The 20490-nt window shown below is 39.4% G+C and overlaps 1 protein-coding gene and 1 pseudogene across 2 annotated transcripts; both read left to right on the forward strand.

Moving 5' to 3' along the window:
• Positions 1-763: 763 nt before the first annotated feature.
• On the forward strand, positions 764-2940 carry LOC308658223 (large ribosomal subunit protein eL15-like; annotated as a pseudogene). Its single transcript has 2 exons — positions 764-805; positions 2323-2940. The product of its transcript is annotated as a large ribosomal subunit protein eL15-like (transcript).
• Positions 2941-9165: 6225 nt separating this feature from the next.
• Positions 9166-10110, forward strand: LOC308658224 (olfactory receptor 11A1-like; the record flags this gene model as incomplete). Its single annotated transcript, XM_081310824.1, has 1 exon — positions 9166-10110. The coding sequence occupies one exon, from the start codon at positions 9166-9168 to the stop codon at positions 10108-10110; it is 945 nt and encodes a 314-aa protein (XP_081166950.1).
• Positions 10111-20490: the final 10380 nt, after the last annotated feature.

Raw genomic sequence — 20490 nt, forward strand, 5'->3', positions numbered from 1 at the left:
GGAAGGGGCCTTCTGGCAGTCTAGTTGCATTCTATTTATTGGTCTGAGTACTTGTTAAATAGATGTTCAGTTTATAACATTTGATTAAAAATCACACTAACATTTTATGCTCAATTCTATATTTGTATTGTATTTCACATTCATTCATATATTGTCCCTTCTTTAAAGTCAGTTTTTAGAGACTTAATGTGTTCCTTTAAATATGCTGTTTCACTGTTTCTTTGTATATTATTGTTTATTGTTGAGACTTTAGCATTTGAAAACCAATTACTGTTCCTAGTTTTTGATGTCTGCTTTCATACAGGAGGACTTTCTCCATGCAGCCCAATTAGAGAATCTCGATCCCCTTCAAGCCTTTTCTGAGGATTCATGTTTTCTGAGTTCATATATGATATCTCCTAATTGGAGAGATTGGCTGATTTTTACTTAGGAGATCGTCTTTGTATCTGTCTGTGATACTGAGCTTCTCTGGTGGTATAGAAAATTGTTGTACTGGTGCTGGGGTTACAGCTCAGTGATAGGGCACTTGCCTGGCATGTGCAAGGCCCTGGGCTCAATCCCCAATGCCCACAAAAGAGAGAGGAAAGTTGCTGTACTGGAGTTCCACCTAGTGTCAGTCTATGATGACTGCAAGACTAGTGCTGGACCAAACCACATTGATTGCCTTTGTTCTTAATCATCCACAATCGAAGCCCTGTTCCTGTCAATGCTTAGTTTAGGCAATACAGAAACCAAGCCCACAGCAGCACCCCAAAAATCCAGAATGTTGGAAGTACATTTCATTCCTTTTGCCTTCCAGGAAGAGGTGAGGAACGAGTCGTTTTCTCCTGATCCTGCTGTGCCACCTTAGTTAAAAAGACTCTGGTAAGTGAATGCTGGAAATTTTCTTATTAGACTTTGATGGTTTGGCTTCGAGATAACATTTGGTGCATGAACCTCTTAACTGGTTTCTGGATTCTTCACAATGGTAACTGGCCCAGAGTTTCCTCTTCTGCCACTTGCTGTTGTCCTTTGTTGCTCTATTTTGCCCTAGTGAATGGTCACATTCATCTACTTCTTTGTATTTGTTTTATTTAATGGTGGGTATGATAGATGTTCTGTTGTTGAGTGTCTGGATTTTGTTGTCTTCCTTTAAAGAGTTTTGGCTTTGTATTTATACACAGTTAATATACTTGAGGTTTCAGTTGAATCTTTATATCTAAGCTTTGTTAGGACAGATTCAGATCATCCTTTATTCTTAGGATAATTAATTGCTATTCCCGAGGTGTGGCCTTTCTGAGGTACTTACTGAATGCTTCAGATTTTCCATGAGATTTCTTGACTGTGGTTTGTTGGAATTCAAGTCTCTCCCACTCTCTACGAATTCCAGTAGTTTCCTAACTTACAGCTCCTAGTAATATTCAAAGTTTCATAGGAATTCCCCCTTATTCAGGTTCTAGAACTCCTTCTCTGCATAACTCCCTTTTCTCTGCCCTACAAACTCAAGCCGTCTCTGCCTTCACAAACTGATTGCTGTCTCTTCAGTTCAGCAAAACAATCATGCTCTGTCCCTCCTAGAACCAAGATCTAGAAAGCATGTCAAGGCAGAAAACTAACATGATAGTAGAGTTCATCTCAATAGCTTCCCTTTTCTAAGGGATTACAATTCTGTTGTGTTTTTCAATAGCTAAAAACAGATATTTTATATATTTGGTCTATTTTGTAGTTGTTCCCAGCAGGAGGGCTGCTCAGATATCCATTACTCTTTCATCGGAGGAAGTTGAAGACCTTTTCCCTGATTTTCAACTTACTAAAACCAACCTTGACTACCCTCTAAAGTCTAGAACATATCTCACTCTCTCCATTAAAATTTTTACTCCCTTCTTTGTAATTTCAATAACTATGTAGCTCTTTTGTTATAGTTATTACACATTCAATACTGTACCATAGTTAATCTCCAGAGAGATCCCACGTCTTGCACATCAATAATGCCTCATATTGATGTTTATTTGTTGAATGAATAGGATACCCCAAAAGATAATGTCTTCTTATGAGTGGACATAGATTAAAGCAGAATAAATTACCTCCTAGCTTAGTGGAAGGTTAGAATATATATGGTTTAGGGTCCCTCTCAACTCAAGGCTTCAGTGAAAAAAAAAATTGGCAAATTGTGCTACATTTACATAATGAATATTCTATGATGATTTTAAATAGATATATAAAATGTTTATAATAAAATATTAGGTAAAATATTTGGATTCAAATTGTACACATGACAATTAAACCTATGTGAAAAAAAATGTACAGCCTTTCAGTCTGGTGGCAGCCATCAAGTAAGCCAAGACCAGGGCATACAAGTACATCTAGGAACTATGGAGGAAGGAGCAGTCAGATGTGATGCACTTTCTTCTGAGGGTCTACTGCTGGCAGTACCACAAGCTCTCTGCACCCCACAGGGCTCCCCACCCCACTCGGCCAGATAAAGCGTGCAGACTGGGATACAGGTCAAGCAAGGTTATATCATATATAGGATTCCTGTGCGCCCTGGTGGCCACAAACACACAGTTCCTAAGGGTGCCACTTTATGGCAAGCCTGTCCATCATGGTGTTAACCAGCTAAAGTTTGCTTGAAGCCTTCAGTCTGTTGCTGAGGAGGGAGCCAGACACCAATGTGGGGCTCTGAGAGTCCTGAATTCTTATTGGGTTGATGAAGATTCCACATACAAATTTTTTGAGGTTATCCTCATTGATCCATTCCATAAAGCTATCAGAAGAAATCCTGACACTCAATGGATCACCACACTAGTCCACAAGCACAGGGAGATGCCCAGCCTAACATCTGCAGGCCATAAGAGTCATGGCCTTGGAAAGGGCCACAAGTTCCACCACACTATTGGTAGTTCTTGCCATGCAGCTCTGAGAAGGCACGATACTCTCCAGCTCCACCATTACCGCTATTAGAAGTATGATGTTTGTAAAGTTCATACCTAATAAGCAATTGGGGACAAAAGAAGAAAAAAATGTGCATATGAAATACTGGAAGAAAATATATTTTAAAATAATAAAGTCATCTTAATTCATATGTGCTGTTGACATGTGGCTTTTTTACCAAGACAGATGTTCTTGCTATCTAATGATTTTCATAAAGGATGGTTTAGGATGATCAGTTATTTAAAAAAACTTTATTTTTATTTAATATCCTCCAACACTTTATTGAATTTAGTTAACAGCCTTATTAAGAGTATTAGTTCATGTCCTTACCTGCAATCTCATTTTGCAACTTCATGGCTCACCAGGAAGTTTTAATGCTCATAGTGGGGTATTATAAGGGTGCTGTATTGAGACCTTGTTAATGACTGAGGCCATTGTTTGATAACATCTACTTTAAATTTTTTCCAGGATGAAACCTTGACAATCAATAAGAGCCAAGCTAGGACACATTTTATGTAAGTGTGCACATCTGTGTCTATTCTGCAATACCTGCAATCAGGAGGTGGCAAGCATAGATTTTATGGACCAACTTGATCATATTTTCAGGTCAAATCATGGTTTTCTTCTTTTTCTTAAGATCTTCTATGTACCCTTCTCTTATTCAAAGGCAAAACTGAAATCTGAAATGTCAGGTTTGAATTTTGTCTTCACCACTTACTAACTTTGTGATCCTGGACAGTGTATTTCTTTCTGTGCCATAGTTATCTGATACACATAAATCATAGAAAATAATAACAAGGTTGGGGTGGTGGCTCAGTGGTAGAGTGCCTGCCTAGCATGTGTGAGGTACTGGGTTTGATTGTCAGCACCACATATAAATAAATAAAATAAAAGTCTATTGACAACTAAAAAAAATTTAAAAGAATAATAACTACCTCCTTGTATTCAGGAAAAATAGCATATAGGCTGTGCACAGTGGTGCACATCTATAATTCCAGTGACTCAGGAGTCTGGAGCAGAAGGTTCTTAACTTCAAGGCCAGCCTAGGCAACTTAGGAAGATCGTGTCTCAAAATAAAAAATGGAAAGGAGCCAGGCATGGTAGGGCATGCCTGTAATCCCAGTGACTTTGGAGGCTGAGGCAGGAGGATTGCAAGTTCAATTCTTGAGAAGCTTCAATGAGATAATTCTGTAATCTTAGAGTTTCTCACACCTAGAAATTATTCAATAAAGGGTCTCTTTTAGTATTATTACTTTGCTACCTGGTTTTACTACGTCCTGCTCTTTATATTCTCTCTCTTCTTTCCTGATACTTATATCAATTACAAGAAGCTGGTCCAATGAAGAGGAATTTTCTCCCAGGTAGAATGGTTGTGTTCAGGAAAGTGGCTGCTGGGTGAAAAGGGTGAAGGAATTGTGGACCCATTATCAAAGTATGGGTAACTTAAAGTAGTAAACACATGCTTGAAACCAATCTTGTTTTGTTTGCTGCTTTCTATCTACAGTCGTAGAACAATAGTTGACAGGCCATTAGCACTCAAGAAATATTTATTGAATTAATTAATGTAATGATATGTTTATACAAAAACATAACAATACCAAAAAAGATAGCATACTGGCTATGCACAGTGGTGTACAGCTATAATTCCAGTGACTCAAGAGTCTGGAGCAGAAGGTTCTCAAGTTCAAGGACAGCCTGGACAACTTAGGGAAATTGTATCTCAAAATAAAAAATAAAAAAGAGCCAGGCATGGTGGGGCATGCCTGTAATCCCAGTGACTTTGGAGGCTGAGGCAGGAGGATTGCAAGTTCAAGGCCAGACTTAGCAACTTAGTGAGGCTATAAGCAACTTAGTAAGAGTCTGTCTCAAAATAAAAAATAAAAAGGACCAGGGATGTAGCTAAGTAGTTAAGCATCCCTATGTTCAATTCCTGGTTCAATTCATATCTTGTTTCAAAACCAAAAATAAGAAGGCCTAGGGATAGGGATATAGCTCAGAGGTAGAGCATTTGCTTAGACCATGCAAGGACCTAGGTTATCCCCACTATCACAAAAAAGAAAAAAACACAGCATGTAGATTCTTCATTTCTGCTTTAAACTCACACATAACACTTCAAAAAAAGAACTAAAATTAAAACAAACTTTAAGCACAAATTGGGTACTTTTATCACTATTATCATAAAATTTAAGTCACTAATTATTGCCTTTCCTTTCTACTCAGGAAAGGGTCTTATTCTTTCTCTCAGCTCTTATCTCCCTCAGGCTCTTTACACAATCCAAGACCTATGCCTCTATATTTTATTCTCAGCGACTTCCTTGATTGAAATATGCTAATTACTTCCTTAAAGTCAGGTTTTCCTCATCCAGGGCTCTCCATCCTGCCTCTTCTGCCAAGAGAGACACATGTTCAGTTTCTTCCAGGAACAACCAGGCTAGTGGGTTTACTAGGAAAATCCAGCCTCAGACCCTGTGTCATCCTCTTCATATGGGAGGGACTCAGTGTTGTATTTCTGCAGCAGGTCTTCTTACTCGTGTTTGTCATTCAGCTGCATTTTACTATCTGCCTCCATTATCTTGAAGAGACCTGACCCGGTTTTATTCTCATCTATGATGTTAAACTGTCAAACTAAATGGAACAAATTTTATACAAATAATTATATAGCAGTTTCCCCCACCTCCTCCCTGCTAAAAGATTGAAGCTAAACTTAGAGTCTTAACCCATAGTAGAGCAGAAAGACTGTTAATTCAATATTTAGAGGTCATGTTCTTGCTAATCTATCCCAATGTTGCAAGAACCAATCAAAGCATATTCACGTGTCTCCTTAGAGTTCATTCTAAGAATTGAATACTTATTAAATAAGTTAGTATTTGTTTCATAAATCATAAAGTACTAGATTAATGCTGGCTTTAATTGTGGCTATTCATCTGTCTTGCCTGTCTTTCCCTGCTCATAAGGAAGAGGTTATTAGAATCATGTGAAACACCTGGATGTACTCTCTTGTGGACCAGAACATTCCCCTGGAACCAAAGCACAGATGCAGCTGCTCCAGTTGGCTCCCAGCTACATCTCCTCTCCAAGGAGGCTCTTCTCCAGCCTTCACAAGAGAGGGAAGCCATCCTGCTCTATAAAAAGCAGTGTGTCCATAGCAGCACACACAGAATAGGGACATCAGTCTTCTGTGAATACCCTGAGGTGGGGGAACCAAGGCTAGGGGAGTTCCACAGGAGAGAAGCAGAAAGTCCACAGATCTTTCAGCTGTCAGAAGAATTTAGTCCAGGGATAAAGACATCCAGAAAAGAAGTTGACTCCAATCCTGAAGCAGGTTAGCCCCCTTCTCCACTGAATCTGAGTATCTAGAGTTTGTCTGGGCCAACAGTGTTCTCTGCATACAGAGAGGTCTCTCTCTGACCCAACCTAAACTGATATGAGAGAGAGCTTACCATATTTCTTTAATGTCTTATTTTTTCCAAGAGGTTCCAGTGGACGAGACCCATATTTGTCAACACAATTCTGGAAGCTCTAGGAAGAAAATCTATTCCCCCACTCCAACCCTGTTCCCTCAGCCTTACCTTATTTTCATACCCCCAAAATAATGCTATAAATAACCATATTTAGCTCCTTAAGAATCACCTTAAGTTGAGCTAGGGTTATAGCTTAGTGGTAGAGCACTTGCCTAACATGTACAAAGCCCTGGATTCAATCTACAGCATCACTTTTAAAAATCACCTTTAGGAAAACAGCACAGATTGGTTATCAGAGGCTTTCCACCACCACCACCTCCTTGGTCCTCATTCTGCTTTCTGCACTTGTATAGATTAACAATGTTATCTCTTTCTCATAAGATTCCCTCAAATACTTGAAAGCTTCTTTTGTATCCTTCCAATAGTTTTGTCTTTTCCAGATTATGCATCACCACATTCACATTCTCCCCGTGTCCACTCCCCATTTTTTTTTTTTTTTTTTGAGAAAGGGTCTCACTAAGTTGCTTAGGGCCTTGCTATGTTGCTGAGGCTGCTTTCAAATTTGTGACCCTCCTGCCTTAGCTTCCTGAGTTGCTGGGATTACTGGCATAAGTACATCCACATTTTTTATATATTCCTCCTATTTTACTATTTTCAAATCCTAATTGATGATAATCAACAAAACAAATCCAAGTTATTTTTACATAAAATGGCTGTTAAACCAGCTCTTATCTTTCTTGTATTTTTTTCAGCTAATCATTAGTGCCCACGTGCAGATTTTTATATGTGACCCTGTTAAATTTCATCTTTTAAGTTTAGTGTTCCAAGGCAAGATTGTTTTGAATTACAGTTCTGCCACCTATAACATTGGTTTCCCCACTTCATTTCTTATCATCTGAAGTTTGAGGGGCCATGAATCTTTACTATGTCTATTGAAGTCACTGCTAAAATATGTGGAGATGAGATCTCCAGCACCTTCTCTTTATACCTTCTCTTCACAGCTTTTTCCAGGTTTTCAGAATCATTAATGAATAATTTTGGTATATGATAGCAAAACTAAGAGCGTTACCTTTAAACACACAGTCATTACCTTCTCTTTTTACTGAAATTAATATGTCCTTTTTCTACTCCTGGCTCTTGATGTTGTAATGCTCTCAATAAAGAACAAGTGGAAGTTTCACATTATGATCAGCACTACAAAGCTCCTGGTGATCCCTGATGAGATTTCCAACAATCCTACAGAACACTTATTTAAGAATTTCACCAGGGATCAAGACTGAATTCACTAAGGTGAATTCAAAGGTGATAATAACTTTTGATCAAAAGCACTAGTTCAGAGTCCAGTCACTTGAGAAATTTGAGGTCAGTTGATCTCTGCTAAATCAAGTATCCAATTTCACTCTGAAATTTCTTCCTGGCTTTTTAAGAAGTCATTAGTATACAAAAGGCAAAATATGTCCAAATACATATGAAAGCATTCTATCTCTGTGATTAAATATATGTCTGCATGATGTAGCCCAGAGGAAAAGGTAGGGCCAGGGGAGAAACAAAAGCCTTGCGATTTTGCTGCCATCTGTGAATGTGGAATGGCATTTTTTTCAACTTTAAAAATGTAGAGACTTTGTATCCTGTTGGGCATTCTGGTTTCCTCCTCCTATCATACACACACACACACACACACACACACACACCCCTCTTTGACTTCCACCTCTATTCTCAATCATAGTTCTATCTCAAGTTCTGAGTAGCAGTAATCCAATATTCCCTCATTTAGCGGAAGAATCATAGATCCCTTCTTTCTCTTGGTAGTCATTTATGCCCCTTTCTCTGGCACAAGGATTAGGTGTCACATGCTGCATTTTTCCATGAAAATTTGGTGATGAAAATTATTGTAACTAATTCCTTAGTCCATTTATTTATTTCTTCCTAAGTACTTATCAGGGTCCCCTGTGTGCTTGGTGGTAAGTTATTCCTGAAGAAACTAAAAGAAAAAAACCTGTACTAGGGTGGAAATGTCTAAAGAACTCAGAGTTAGCTGAGCTAAATTGAGCATTTTACCTGTATGGAGAATATAGGGCAGGAGAATCAAGAAAAATAAAGAATCCTTAGCTTCTGAAACTGAAAAACTGACCAGAGAGTGGGAAAATTTTGAAAATGATTTTACAAAAGGTTACCAGGCCACTTATCTAAGAAGAAAGAATGGCTGCCCAAGGGGCTGGGATCTGGGCTACTTCAGATATTTCTATATTGCATCTCTCACAGAGTAGATGATAAAGATTGCTTATCTGGATTTCCAGTCTGACTTTCTTGGAGAGGGAAAATAGAGACAAGTGGCTGCCTTAGGAATGCACATGACTTCAAAGTAGAACCACCTCCCTCCCTGGGTGCCACTCCCACCCTCCCAGAACAATTCACAGATGTGGTTCTCCTGTTAGTGCTCAGTTAAGAGTGCCAGGTAACTAGATGCCTACCAATGGGAGAGTGCTATGATGCTAATTCTGACATTTTTATCACTCAGAAAAGGATTAGGAAAGCACTGTAGAACAGTATTTTGCACAGAAGCTTTGGAGTCAAGCCAACTTGGTTTCAAAGCATGGCTCCACCATAGTGGACCATGAATAACTGACTTAAACTCACTGGGCCTCAGTTTCTTTTCTATAAATAGGAAACAATAAGAATTGTCTCCAGTGCTTGTTTCGATGTACAAATGAATAAGCCAAGCATGGAGTTTGGCCATTACAGGATATTGGTCAATATTGGTTACCTTTCTCTCTTCTTTTGGGCTCAGCTCTAGATGAAGAAGCAGTCCAGTGGTGACAGTGAGAACCAGACCACCTGGCTGATCCTAGTGGGATTTGGGGATCTGCAAAGCCTGGGCTTCCTTCCCTTCACCCTCTTTCTAGCCATCTATGTGGTGACAGTCGGGGGTAATACCCTCATCCTGCTGGCTGTGGCCTCCAGTCGGACACTCCACACACCCATGTACTTCTTCCTTTGCCACTTCTCCCTGCTGGAGATTGGCTATACCTCCAACATCACACCTCGGCTGTTACGGAGTTTCCTGGAAGGGAGAGACTTCATCTCACTGGTTGACTGTCTTATTCAGTTCTACATGTTTGCCTCACTGGCTGCAGCTGAGTGCCTTCTGCTCTCTGCCATGTCCTATGACCGTTACTTGGCCATTTGCCATCCCCTTCACTACCCTGTCCTCATGAGCACTTGGTTTTGTAGCTGCCTTGCTGCTGGTTCTTGGCTCAGTGGCTTCTTCTTCTCTGCCTTCACTCTGGCCCTGGCAGCCCCCTTGTCCCTTTGTCCTGGCATCAGGGAGATTGACCACTACTTTTGTGACTTTGCTCCAGTTGTAGGGTTATTCTGTGGAGATGTGGGAGTCATGTGGGAAGCTGGAGTTAGCATCTCAGGCTTCCTGACAGTGACCCCCTTCCTGCTGATAGTGACATCCTATGCCTTCATCTTGAGGGTTGTGCTGCAAATACCTCCAGGCCCCGGGAGACAGAAAGCCTTCTCCACCTGCTCCTCCCACCTCAGTGTGGTTGGAGTGTTTTATGGCACCCTCATTGTGGTTTATGTGGCTCCAACAGACCACATGGCACCCTGGCTCCGAAAGGCCTTCACTATCCTCTACACTGTATTCACTCCCATGGTCAACCCCATCATCTACAGTCTCAAGAACCAAGAGGTAAAGGGTGCTCTTCGTCAGCTCTGGGGACAGCTATCCTAGGGCATGCCTTATTGATAGGGACAGGACAGTTATTGACATTTTCCTCAACTTTGACTTAGCCCCTTCCTCAAAGTTGGATGGACTAGAGACTATGGCAGTGGAAAGGTAGAGACTGTGGGACTAAACATAGTCCCACAACACAAGGTAACAATTTTCCCACTGCAATTGGGTAAGGATCCAAACCACATGCCTAGTAGGGGCCTGATCACCATAGACATTCCAAAAATCTAAATTGAAAAAATGAGTGACTTAGTGCTGAAAAGAATTCAAGAGGGAACGGGGCAGTAATGCCAGGTGGGGAATATTTTCGGATTCTTAATTGAAGGTGGCAAGGACTAAGTAAGGGCATCGGCAAACAGGAAAAGGGGGATTAGGAAGATGGTAATAAGAACCAGAATTAAGGTAAGATCTCATGACACAATTCAAACAAAATCTCCAAAATGAAAAAAAAAAAAACCTCTTAAGCCCAAAGTCTGTAGAATAGGTAGTGACAGGCTTAAAAGGGACTGCCACTGCACAGACCGAGCTCTGCCATGGAAAAGCAAAGGTCAGTTAGAGGTCAAGCAGGAGCTCAAGCCACTCATGCCTGGAGCCCAGGAGGCCAATTAGACCACTGCTCTGTGAATTTCCATTAGTTCTCTTGTCACTGATGTTGGACTAATAAGTAACAGAAGAAAGGAAGAAGGAAACTAAATGAGATAGAAAGAACAAATCAAACCCAATGAGAGGATTCTGAAATTTTGCTTTATCAGAGAATCTTTAAGGCATTAAAAGTGGCGGGGGAAAACTGTTCTGGAAGAGCGTGACTATAGTCTTAACTACTTGGGGTGGAGGGGAATTTTTTTTTCGTTTTGTTCCAGGGAGCACTCGACCACTGAGCCACATCCCCAGCCATATTTTGCATTTTATTTAGAGACAGGCTCTCACTGAGTTGCTTAGCACCTCACCTTTTCTGAGGTTGGCTTTGAACTCGCAATCCTCCTGTCTCAGCCTCCTGAGCTTCTGGGTTTACAGGCATGTGCCACCACACCAGCAGTCTTAGCTACTTGGGAGGCTGAGGCAGGGAAATCATTTGAGCACAAGGGTTTAGGGCCAGCTGAGAAGTATAGCAGGTTCTCTCTCTCTCTCTCTCTCTCTCTCTCTCTCTCTCTCTCTCTCTCTCTCAATATATATATATATATTATCCTAATTCTGGGGATTGGACTCAGGGGTGCTTTACCACTGAGCTACATCCCCAGACAATTTTTAAATTTTGAGCCAGAGTCTCACTAAGTTGCCCAGATTGGCCTAGAATTTGTGATCCTTCTGCCTCAGTGTCTGGTGTGGGACACTTTGACCTGCACAACCCTGTTTCTTAAAAAAAAAAAAAAAAAGGAAAAAGTCTGCAGGTGTAGCTCAGTGGTAGAGTGCATGCTTAACACACACAAGTTCCTGGGTTCAATCTCCAGCATACAAAACAAACTTCTAATTTTTTCATTTGAACTTTATTGATGTGTTTCTTGGTATATGGTATATTAACCATTGATATCAGAATGATGATGTTTACAAATAAAGATTTCTGGGCAACCAGATCTATAGTATCTGGCTTTCTAGAAATTGGGCCCAGGGATCCATATTTAACAAATACCACAATTTATTATCTGTGCAGGGAAAAGGCATGGTTTACAGAGGTAAGGGGGATGATAGTAGGAAAAACGAGTGAGAAAAAAGGAATGCAGATGCTGAGGAATGTAAAAAGATATAATCCTGAGTAGTGGGAGTAAGACAGGTAGACTTATTGGAGAGGACAAGTGAGGAGATCTGAGGGCATGAGAGGATCAGGGATAGAAAGCTGCTCTGTGTTGGTGGAGTAGTAATAGAGAGCAAGGGAAAAAGATGTTTGAATTCCTCTATCTCATTGCTTGGGAACTGGACAGAACCTAGACTATTTCTGAGTATTAAAAATATCTCCATGATGCTTATTCTTTGCATTAAAGTCAAAAATGAAATCCTGTGTGTGAGTGCCCTGGTGGGAGGATCAGGTTAGAGTGAACCAGGAGCACAGTAAATCCCAGGACAAAGAGCACACCACCCTCCTCAGGATGCTTCTTGCACACCAGGCCCACAGGTCTCTGTTCAGTTCATATATGAAGGGCATTGAAAACAGCCCAGAAAGAACTAGGGACTACTCCAAGATGTATAGGAGGTACAGAATCCAAGAAGCTTGGGCCCCTACGTCTTCACAGAGCATTTGGTTGCCTTCATGGTATTCTTTTGAAGTTTTGAAAAAGCTCCAAGTTTCACCTGCCCCACCACCTATCCCCTGCCATCCTTTGCTTATTCCTTAAGTTAGAAATTCCCATTTAAAGTCTCATCTTTTTAATCATTGGTCAAATGCTGCTGGTATCATGGTACAAGCAAAAGAAGCAGACCTATCTATGATTTGATCCCAGATACAAATTCTCATTAAAATGTAGCCAAGGGACTGAGATGTAGTTCTGTTGTGTACATAGCATGCAGGAGGCCCTGGGTTCAGTTCCTAGCACCAAAAAATAAAAAATACAATAAAATGCATTCAAAAATACCAAATAAAATATAAATTCACACTTAGACACAAAGCAAAACTGTAGGATATTAAGGATAAAGAAGACACAAACACGTAGCAGCATTTTCTGAACAACAAAAATTGGAAAAAATCTAAATGTCCATCAAACGAAAAATTGCTATAAAATGTGCAGTGAAATGCTGTAGTTCATGTGAATGAGAATGAGTGTCGACACAGATAAACCTCAAAAACATGTCTATTACAAGTGGTAGCATAATTTGCCAGTGTTATACAATTTGTTTAAAGTTTAGAATCACCAAAGACAATACCCTATGTTGCTTGTATTGTGTACATGCATAATGAAGACTTAAAAACCAGCACAGAAAAAACATACACATGGTTATCATCCTTATTACCTCTTTAATAATGGCCACACATAGAAGCCATTCATTCTCCCAAACCCAGGCATATCTAGATCTAAAAGTAGTCAATCTCTCACCAGCACTTCAAAACCACCACACACATGCACACACCTTCTGTTAAATTTTTCTATTTCCTTGAGGAATGTGTATTTGAGGCATACATAGCATTCCTCCTCTGTCACTCTCCCTTGTTCTTGAAAATATTGGAACTTGTTTCATAAATTGTCTCTTCATTCCAAGATCTTCTATTACCCTGAGTGACTCAAACATCCATATTCAATCCAAGATCTAGCCTCCTGCACCCAATAAGCCTCTCCTCTGCTCCTCTTCAGTTGCCCACTCCCCTGATGCTATCCTGGATTTTGCCATAAAATCCAAACTGTTTCCCCTCTGAAACCTTAAACTCAGGCACCCATTTTTCTCATCAACCTCTTATTCTTTCAGGTCACTTGCTTGATTGTTCCCACTATTCTTGTTTTGGTCCCATTAAGACATTCAGTCCCCTGCTATAATTTCTATTGTACCTCTGTTAGCCCCTGTCTGTCTTAACTTCTCTCCTTATCCAGATAAGATTATATAATTCAAAGTCTTAAACCATTTTCTTGCCTACTATCTCTCAGTCACACTCACCTATAAAAAATCTAATCCTGAATTAATACTCATAGGCACCCTTAGAGTAAAGGCCAAATTTCTTAATTTGACTTGACCCTGCATGCCTCTACAGACATATTTCTTGACAACCTCAGGTTCTGTGCTTTCACCCATATGTTTACCTTTTGTTTCTTTGAATGCAACCAACTATTGGTCCTTTTTACATGTTTGGGTTTTTTGTTGGGTTTTTTGTTGGTGGTGGCGGTGGTGGTGGTGGTGGTTGTGGTGGTGGTTTGTTTGCTCTACCTGTAACAATTTTCCATCAGCTATCCCTAGAACTTGCATGAAAAGTGGGCAATAAATAGTTGATGAACTAATTTAATCAGTGAAAGAAGCATCAGTAGATGCATGCTAGACCAATTAGTTATTCTAAATATTATAAACAGCATATGCCAGTAGTCTGTCCTTCACATCTCCAAGTCAACATCACTCTGTGCCCTTTCACATGTACAGACTTGCTAGGTAATTCAAGATGATCTAAAAAGTCTTCTGTCTCGGATAACCACTATTACCACTATTACATTTGTGCACCTTCTCAGAAAGTACTGATCTACTGAAAACTATCCCTTCATGATGTCTATTTATTCAACTTAAACCAAGACCTCATGCTCTCTAATAATACTAATGAACTTTTGATGATCACTTTCATGTCTATCATCTCCTCAGAGCCTCTCAACAACCTGTGATGTCAATATTATTACACTATTTTAAGGTTGAGGAAAATGAGACTCTGATAGATTATTTGTTTAAGGAATGAATCCAGAACTCAGGGTCCAACTTTTTTTTTAATTTCAAAGTCCATATTCTTTTTATACTATTATCATTCTTGGTCAAAAATGAAAGAAAGGAGAGGAAGATGAGAAAAGGGAAAGGAAATGAGCTACAATCATTATTTTTATAAGTGAACAAATAATTAAAGAAAAATAAATCAGGTTTTTAGAGAACAAGGGGAATAAGGGGCCAGAGGAAACTGCCTGAGCAAGAATGAATTTGAGAATGCATCCCCAGAAACCTAGAGCAAGGATTTCAGCACCAAGGACAGTACCTGCATCCCAGCATCGTGGGGGTTAATGAGCTTTGTCTTCTTTATCTGTGTTGTGAGCATTTATAAAGGACTTGGTAGGTCTCCTTTGATCCCTAAAGATAATAGACAGTAGAAAAGAGAAGGGGCCTGGCATTTCAACACTGCCAAGGGGGAGGAGGGTAGAGGCAGTTCCTTGGCCTAGATGTGAACAACACCAGCAACCTTTTCCAATCTGACCTTCATTTCCTCTCAGGAAAGGGAGAAACAAGGATACTACAGCAAGGGATCTTAATAGCTTATCTCCTCTGGGTGCTTACTATATACCACCACTATTATCAGTGTTTTATGTTAACCTATTTAATCCTTACAGTGATCCTGTGAAGTAGATAATATTACTGCTGTAGTCTGGATCTGGAATATCCCTGCTATTTATCCTTGGGATTACAGATGAACCCTTTTTTCTTGGATCAACCTCAGAAGATGTTGTTTTGGATATGTATTGAAATTTTTGTCCAGAACAAATCATACCTCCTCAGGAAATAAGGGAGTTCAAAAGGATAAGGAAGAAAAGACAACAGAATATCCCATGATCAGGATGCATTCATATCTATACTGCATGACCTTCTCAAAACTCTACTGATAGTTTCATCAGAAAAGGTTTCATACCATCATCCTACTATCAACTCAAGAGTCCCCATGTCATTCCCCCCAAAAAATCAACAAGTTTTCTAAAAAAGCAGAATATCATTTTTCTAGGAAGTAAAGGCCTTGTCTGATACATTATCTCCAAGAGGATTTTACATCTGAAAGCTATTCCAAGCTATATCCCTGCACATAAAATAAGATCAATCAAAATAATTAGGCCAACCTACAAGTAAGGGTAGATCAAGGACAAAGAGAATTCAGATAATAGACAGTATGAATCAGGGCCAGGCCTGGTGACAGGGCATATCACCCCATGTGCCCAACTCAATTTCTCCCCTTTCATTGCAATCCACTTGAAGATGCCATACAACTCTGTACATGTAATGCTAATATAAGATACTGAACCTCAAGAAATTCACATAGATGATTTTTAAAATAAGATAAATTGTCTAGTAGGGGGTTTGGGGGTAAAGCTTTGAAATTCAAAATCCAAAACTCAGATCTTAATCCAAGCTCTTCCACTTACTATTATCATGTGACCTTAAGCAAATTACTTAACCCCAGGGCCTCTACTTCTTCATCTGAGAAATGGTGGTGCCAATAATAATACTGTCTACGTCATAATTCATTGATTTTATTATATTCATTTAGTCATATAGTTAATAAATATTTATTGAGTATCTGCAACATGCTAGGTTTTGTTGAAAGGTACCATAGTAAACAAGGCAGGAAAAAATAACCTCTTCTTTCATAGAGCTTACAGTTAAATACGTAAGTAAAATACATGGTAGAATGTGGGAGGCCATCAAGCTGTGTGATCAGCATTTTCCTTCCCTGATTAATTAAGGCTTTGGCGGTCACTTCCCATGATCTGGCCACATCAAAGTGGACCTAGATGGCTGCCCTAATCCCGGAAGTCGCAAAATGTCGCAAAATGTGTCTTCATGAGTAGGCCGTACCTTCCTACAGCCCCAGGGGTCGAGTTACCTTACCTGTCCTTGTAACCCTGCCACCCTTGACCTGTTTTGGATGGAAATTTCTAAAGAATGAGAGTCCCCCAATAAAAAGCCCACTCCTGAAGTGCTAGCTCTCTCTCGCCAGCCTCTTGTGACATTCCTCCCTCTCCCATTTGGGGGGCTTGAGGCCGAGGGCAGAGGAGCTGTCCTGGGGCTTGAATTAAAGGTAAAGTGTGTGTCTGTGTTTTATTTGATACCTTAGGAAATTCACTCGAGAGATCCTTAGTTTGGCTGCCCACGCTGAGGAGGGCAGCAATTGACACCCATAATGTTGGTCTGCTCGAGGAGAATTTCCAGGTTGATTGAGGAAGCCAATATGGCGTCCACCACTCGTCTCCATTTTTGCCTTCACTTCCGGCCTCCTTTGGCATCAAAAAAACGAGGGGAGGGCCTTTCCCCAGGCTTAGAGTTGCAGGCTCTGACCTCATCACAGCCGACCATGGATGGCCATTATCGGTCGGTCCCTTCCAGACAGTACTTTTACAACCAGCCATGATAATTGATTTAACACCTGAAATGGGACCCCGGAAGATTCCTACTGGGATCTGTGGGCCATTACCCCCAGGCACTATAGGCTTAATTTTGGGACGAAATAATTTTAAAGAGGCAATCCCAGTAATACCGGGAGTTATTGATCCGTATTTTAGAGGTGAGCTAACAGTCACTGTAAAATCAGAATATGCCATTTGGCTTTCTACTAAAGACATGCTAGCCCAATTAATACTTTTACCCTGTAGCAGTCCAATTAAAACCTCGATTTCTGAGTCACCAGAGTATACTGTGCCCAGTTACTCCTTCAGGAGCACCCCCTACTGGAACTTAAAATTAATCATTAAAAAATTCGAGGAATTATAGATACTGGGGCAGATAAATCTGTTTTATCTCACTGATTTTGGCCCAAAACCTGGCCTTTTACATACTGTGTCAACTTAGAAGGCATAAGGCAGATTTCTCAGCATGCCTAGAGCGCCCAGTATCTTTGCTGGGAGGCCCGAGATGGAAATACTGGAATTTTTAAGCCTTATGTTTTAGATACATTAGCAGTAAATTTATGGGGAAGAGATATCCTAAGCAGCTTAGGATTATTATTAATAACTCCAAATTCTATCAGGTCATTTGAGGAATTTAATCAAAGGTTTACTCCTAGGGATAGTGAGAGAAATTTACAGGATAAATACCTACTTATGACCCAGTATCCTCAACAGAGATTAATTAATGCACCAAATAAAAATTTGGGGGGGCCCTGACTTTTTCCCCAGCCCAAAATGCAGCAGAAAAGATCACTTGGCTCAGGGAAGAGCCAATTTGGGTTAGTCAGTGGCCTCTAACAGGGGAAAAACTTAAAATAGCTCATATGTTAATTGAAGAACAACTCCAAGCAGGTCACACAGTGCAACAGCCTCCCACAGTAGAAGTATAAAGAAAAAAATCAAGCTGAGAAGCAGAATAGAATATATAAAGGGTACAGTTTTAAGCATGGTAGTCTAGGAAGGATCCCTGAGAAGGTAACATTTGATCAAAGACTTGAATAAAGTAATGATATATGGTGGGTTGGACCCCAAGAGCAGTCTTTTCTCATGCAGGTAATAAAGGAGTCTTTCATTATATAATAACTTTTAAATAATAATGAAATAGACCAAAATCAGTCTGCTCTTAATTATCACCATATATCTCTAACAATATCAGGGATAAAACACTCCTCCTTGAACAAAAATGAAAAAAAAAATCTTTAACTAGCCTAAATTCCAATTTGCTATGATTTCTACTGAATTTTAATGTTACTTATGTGAGCTTCCAGTTAGCACAATTTTTTGCATGTTTTGAGAACCAGAGAGGATAGGCCTAAGCAGAGAAAGAAGGTTTGCAGAGTCTCTCCCAAATGGTTAGCAAAATACTGATCAGCACATAAGTGTGAGAAAACTCCCTGAGGATGGGAAAAGAACAATCCAAATGATGAGAAAAAACAATGAATGTCCAGGGTCAAACAGGGCTGAGAACAAGGTATGTTCCCACTAGATAGACGAGAAAAATAATTCCTGGGTAAAACACCCAAAAAAGGGTTGCCCCAATAATGGGAAATAATTGGCCCTGCACTATTCCCAACCCACCAAACAAATCACAAAATCAAGACCCAAAAAGGATCAAAGTTTCCAAATAACTTAAGGGCATTTCAGGATAAAGTTGAATATCTAAAGGAATACAAAAATGTTAGCATGCCCCAAAGTAATATTAACAATGTTTGCTTATTCAAGATTATCAGACATGCAAAGAGGCAGGAAAGCATCAGATATGATAACAAAATTGGTCAATTGAATCCCATGCAGGGCTGATGCAGATGTTAAAACCGGCAGAGAAGTTAACATAGTTGTCATAACTGTATTTCATATGTTCATAAAGTTAGGTATAAACATGAGACCAAACTAAACATTTATAAAAGTTAACCTCAGATTAGATATTGCAGAAGAAAAATTAGTGAACTTGAATTCATAGCAAGAGAAATGATTTTTTAAAAAACACAAAGGACTAAAGCTGGAACTCAGAAGAAATTATTTTATCAGAGCATAGCCTATCTGGGTGAAGGGAAATAAACTTCAATCCACTCCAGCTATCCCATGCCACCTAAGGAGGGAAAAAAATAATAAGAGGCATCAGGGAAGTTCACAGTTCAGAGCACAAACTCACCAAAAGACTGAGAGCTAATTATAAAACTATAGAATGTTTCTTCTGTCTATGTACCCTTACCATGACATTATTAAAGGCCTGCAATTCCTTTTACTGGGTATATCACATCCTCCTTTGACAAAAAAAAATACAAGGCATACTAAATGGCAAAAATATGGCTTAAAAAGCAAATAATACAGTTTTAAATAATTGACCAAGCATCAGAACCAGAGTTATACATAGCACAAATATTGGAATTATCATACCAGGAGTCTAAGAAGACTGTGATTAATATGAGCAAGGCTTTAGCAGAAAAAGTAGATAACATGAAAGAACAGATGGATAATATAAACAGAGAGATGGAAATTCTAAGAAAGATTTGAAAACACATGCTATAGATCAAAAACATAGTGAGAAAAATGAAGACTGTCTTTGAAGGGCACATTAGTAGACTGGATTTCATTGAGGAAAGAATTTCTGAGCTTGAGGTTGTCAATGTGATAGCTAAAATTTTATAAACTAACTACATCAAGTGTTAGTGAGAATATGGATGATCTGTAATTCTCATACACTGATGGTAAGAACATAAAAAAATATAACGACTTCAAAAAATAGTTTGACCTACATTTTCTCTTTTGTCTCTCCTGGTTAATACCTATGACTTTACAGTTATTTCTGTTTATTCCATTTGTTTCCATTTGCATTTTAAGTGCTCAATAAATAGTTGTGGAGTGAATGGAAAAATAGCACATCTCAAAAAAACACAATTTGCTTCTGTCGCTATAGTGGAGTGGAAGACTCTATGAGGTCAGAAGAGGGAGCAATCATCCCTCATGGATGAGGAAGCAAGGCTCTTACACTTCACCTTACTATGATGTATGTGTGTGTGTGTGTGTGTGTGTGTGTGTGTGTGTTTACCCATTAATGGGTGTGTCAAACCCATTAATTTTTACAATTAATATGAGTTAATAATAATAATTTTAGGGGCTGGGGTTGTAACTCAGCAGCAGAGCACTTGCCTAGCATGTGTGAGTTACTGGGTTCAATTCTTAGCATCATATAAAAACAAATAAAATAAAGGTCCATTGAGGGCTGGGTTGTGGCTTAGTGGTAGAATGCTTGCCTAGCATCCATGAGGCACTGGGTTCAATCCTCAGCACCACATAAATAAATACAAAATAAAGATATTGTATCCACCTAAAACTAAAAAATAAATATTTTAAAAAAAGGTCCACAGGCTAGGGATATAGCTCAGTAGAGTGCTTGCCTTACATGCACAAGACCCAGGGTTCAATCCCCAGCACCACAAAAAAAAAAAAAAAGATGCATTGACAGCTAAAAAAATTAATAAATGTATTATTATTGGTGTTATTTTAGAAACAAAAAATTACATGGGTATAATAAAAAAATAAATAAATTTTACTTTGAAGGGGGAAA

Source organism: Spermophilus citellus (genome assembly GCF_964194105.1).
Source record: "Spermophilus citellus genome assembly, chromosome: 10".
Lineage (NCBI taxonomy): Eukaryota > Metazoa > Chordata > Mammalia > Rodentia > Sciuridae > Spermophilus > Spermophilus citellus.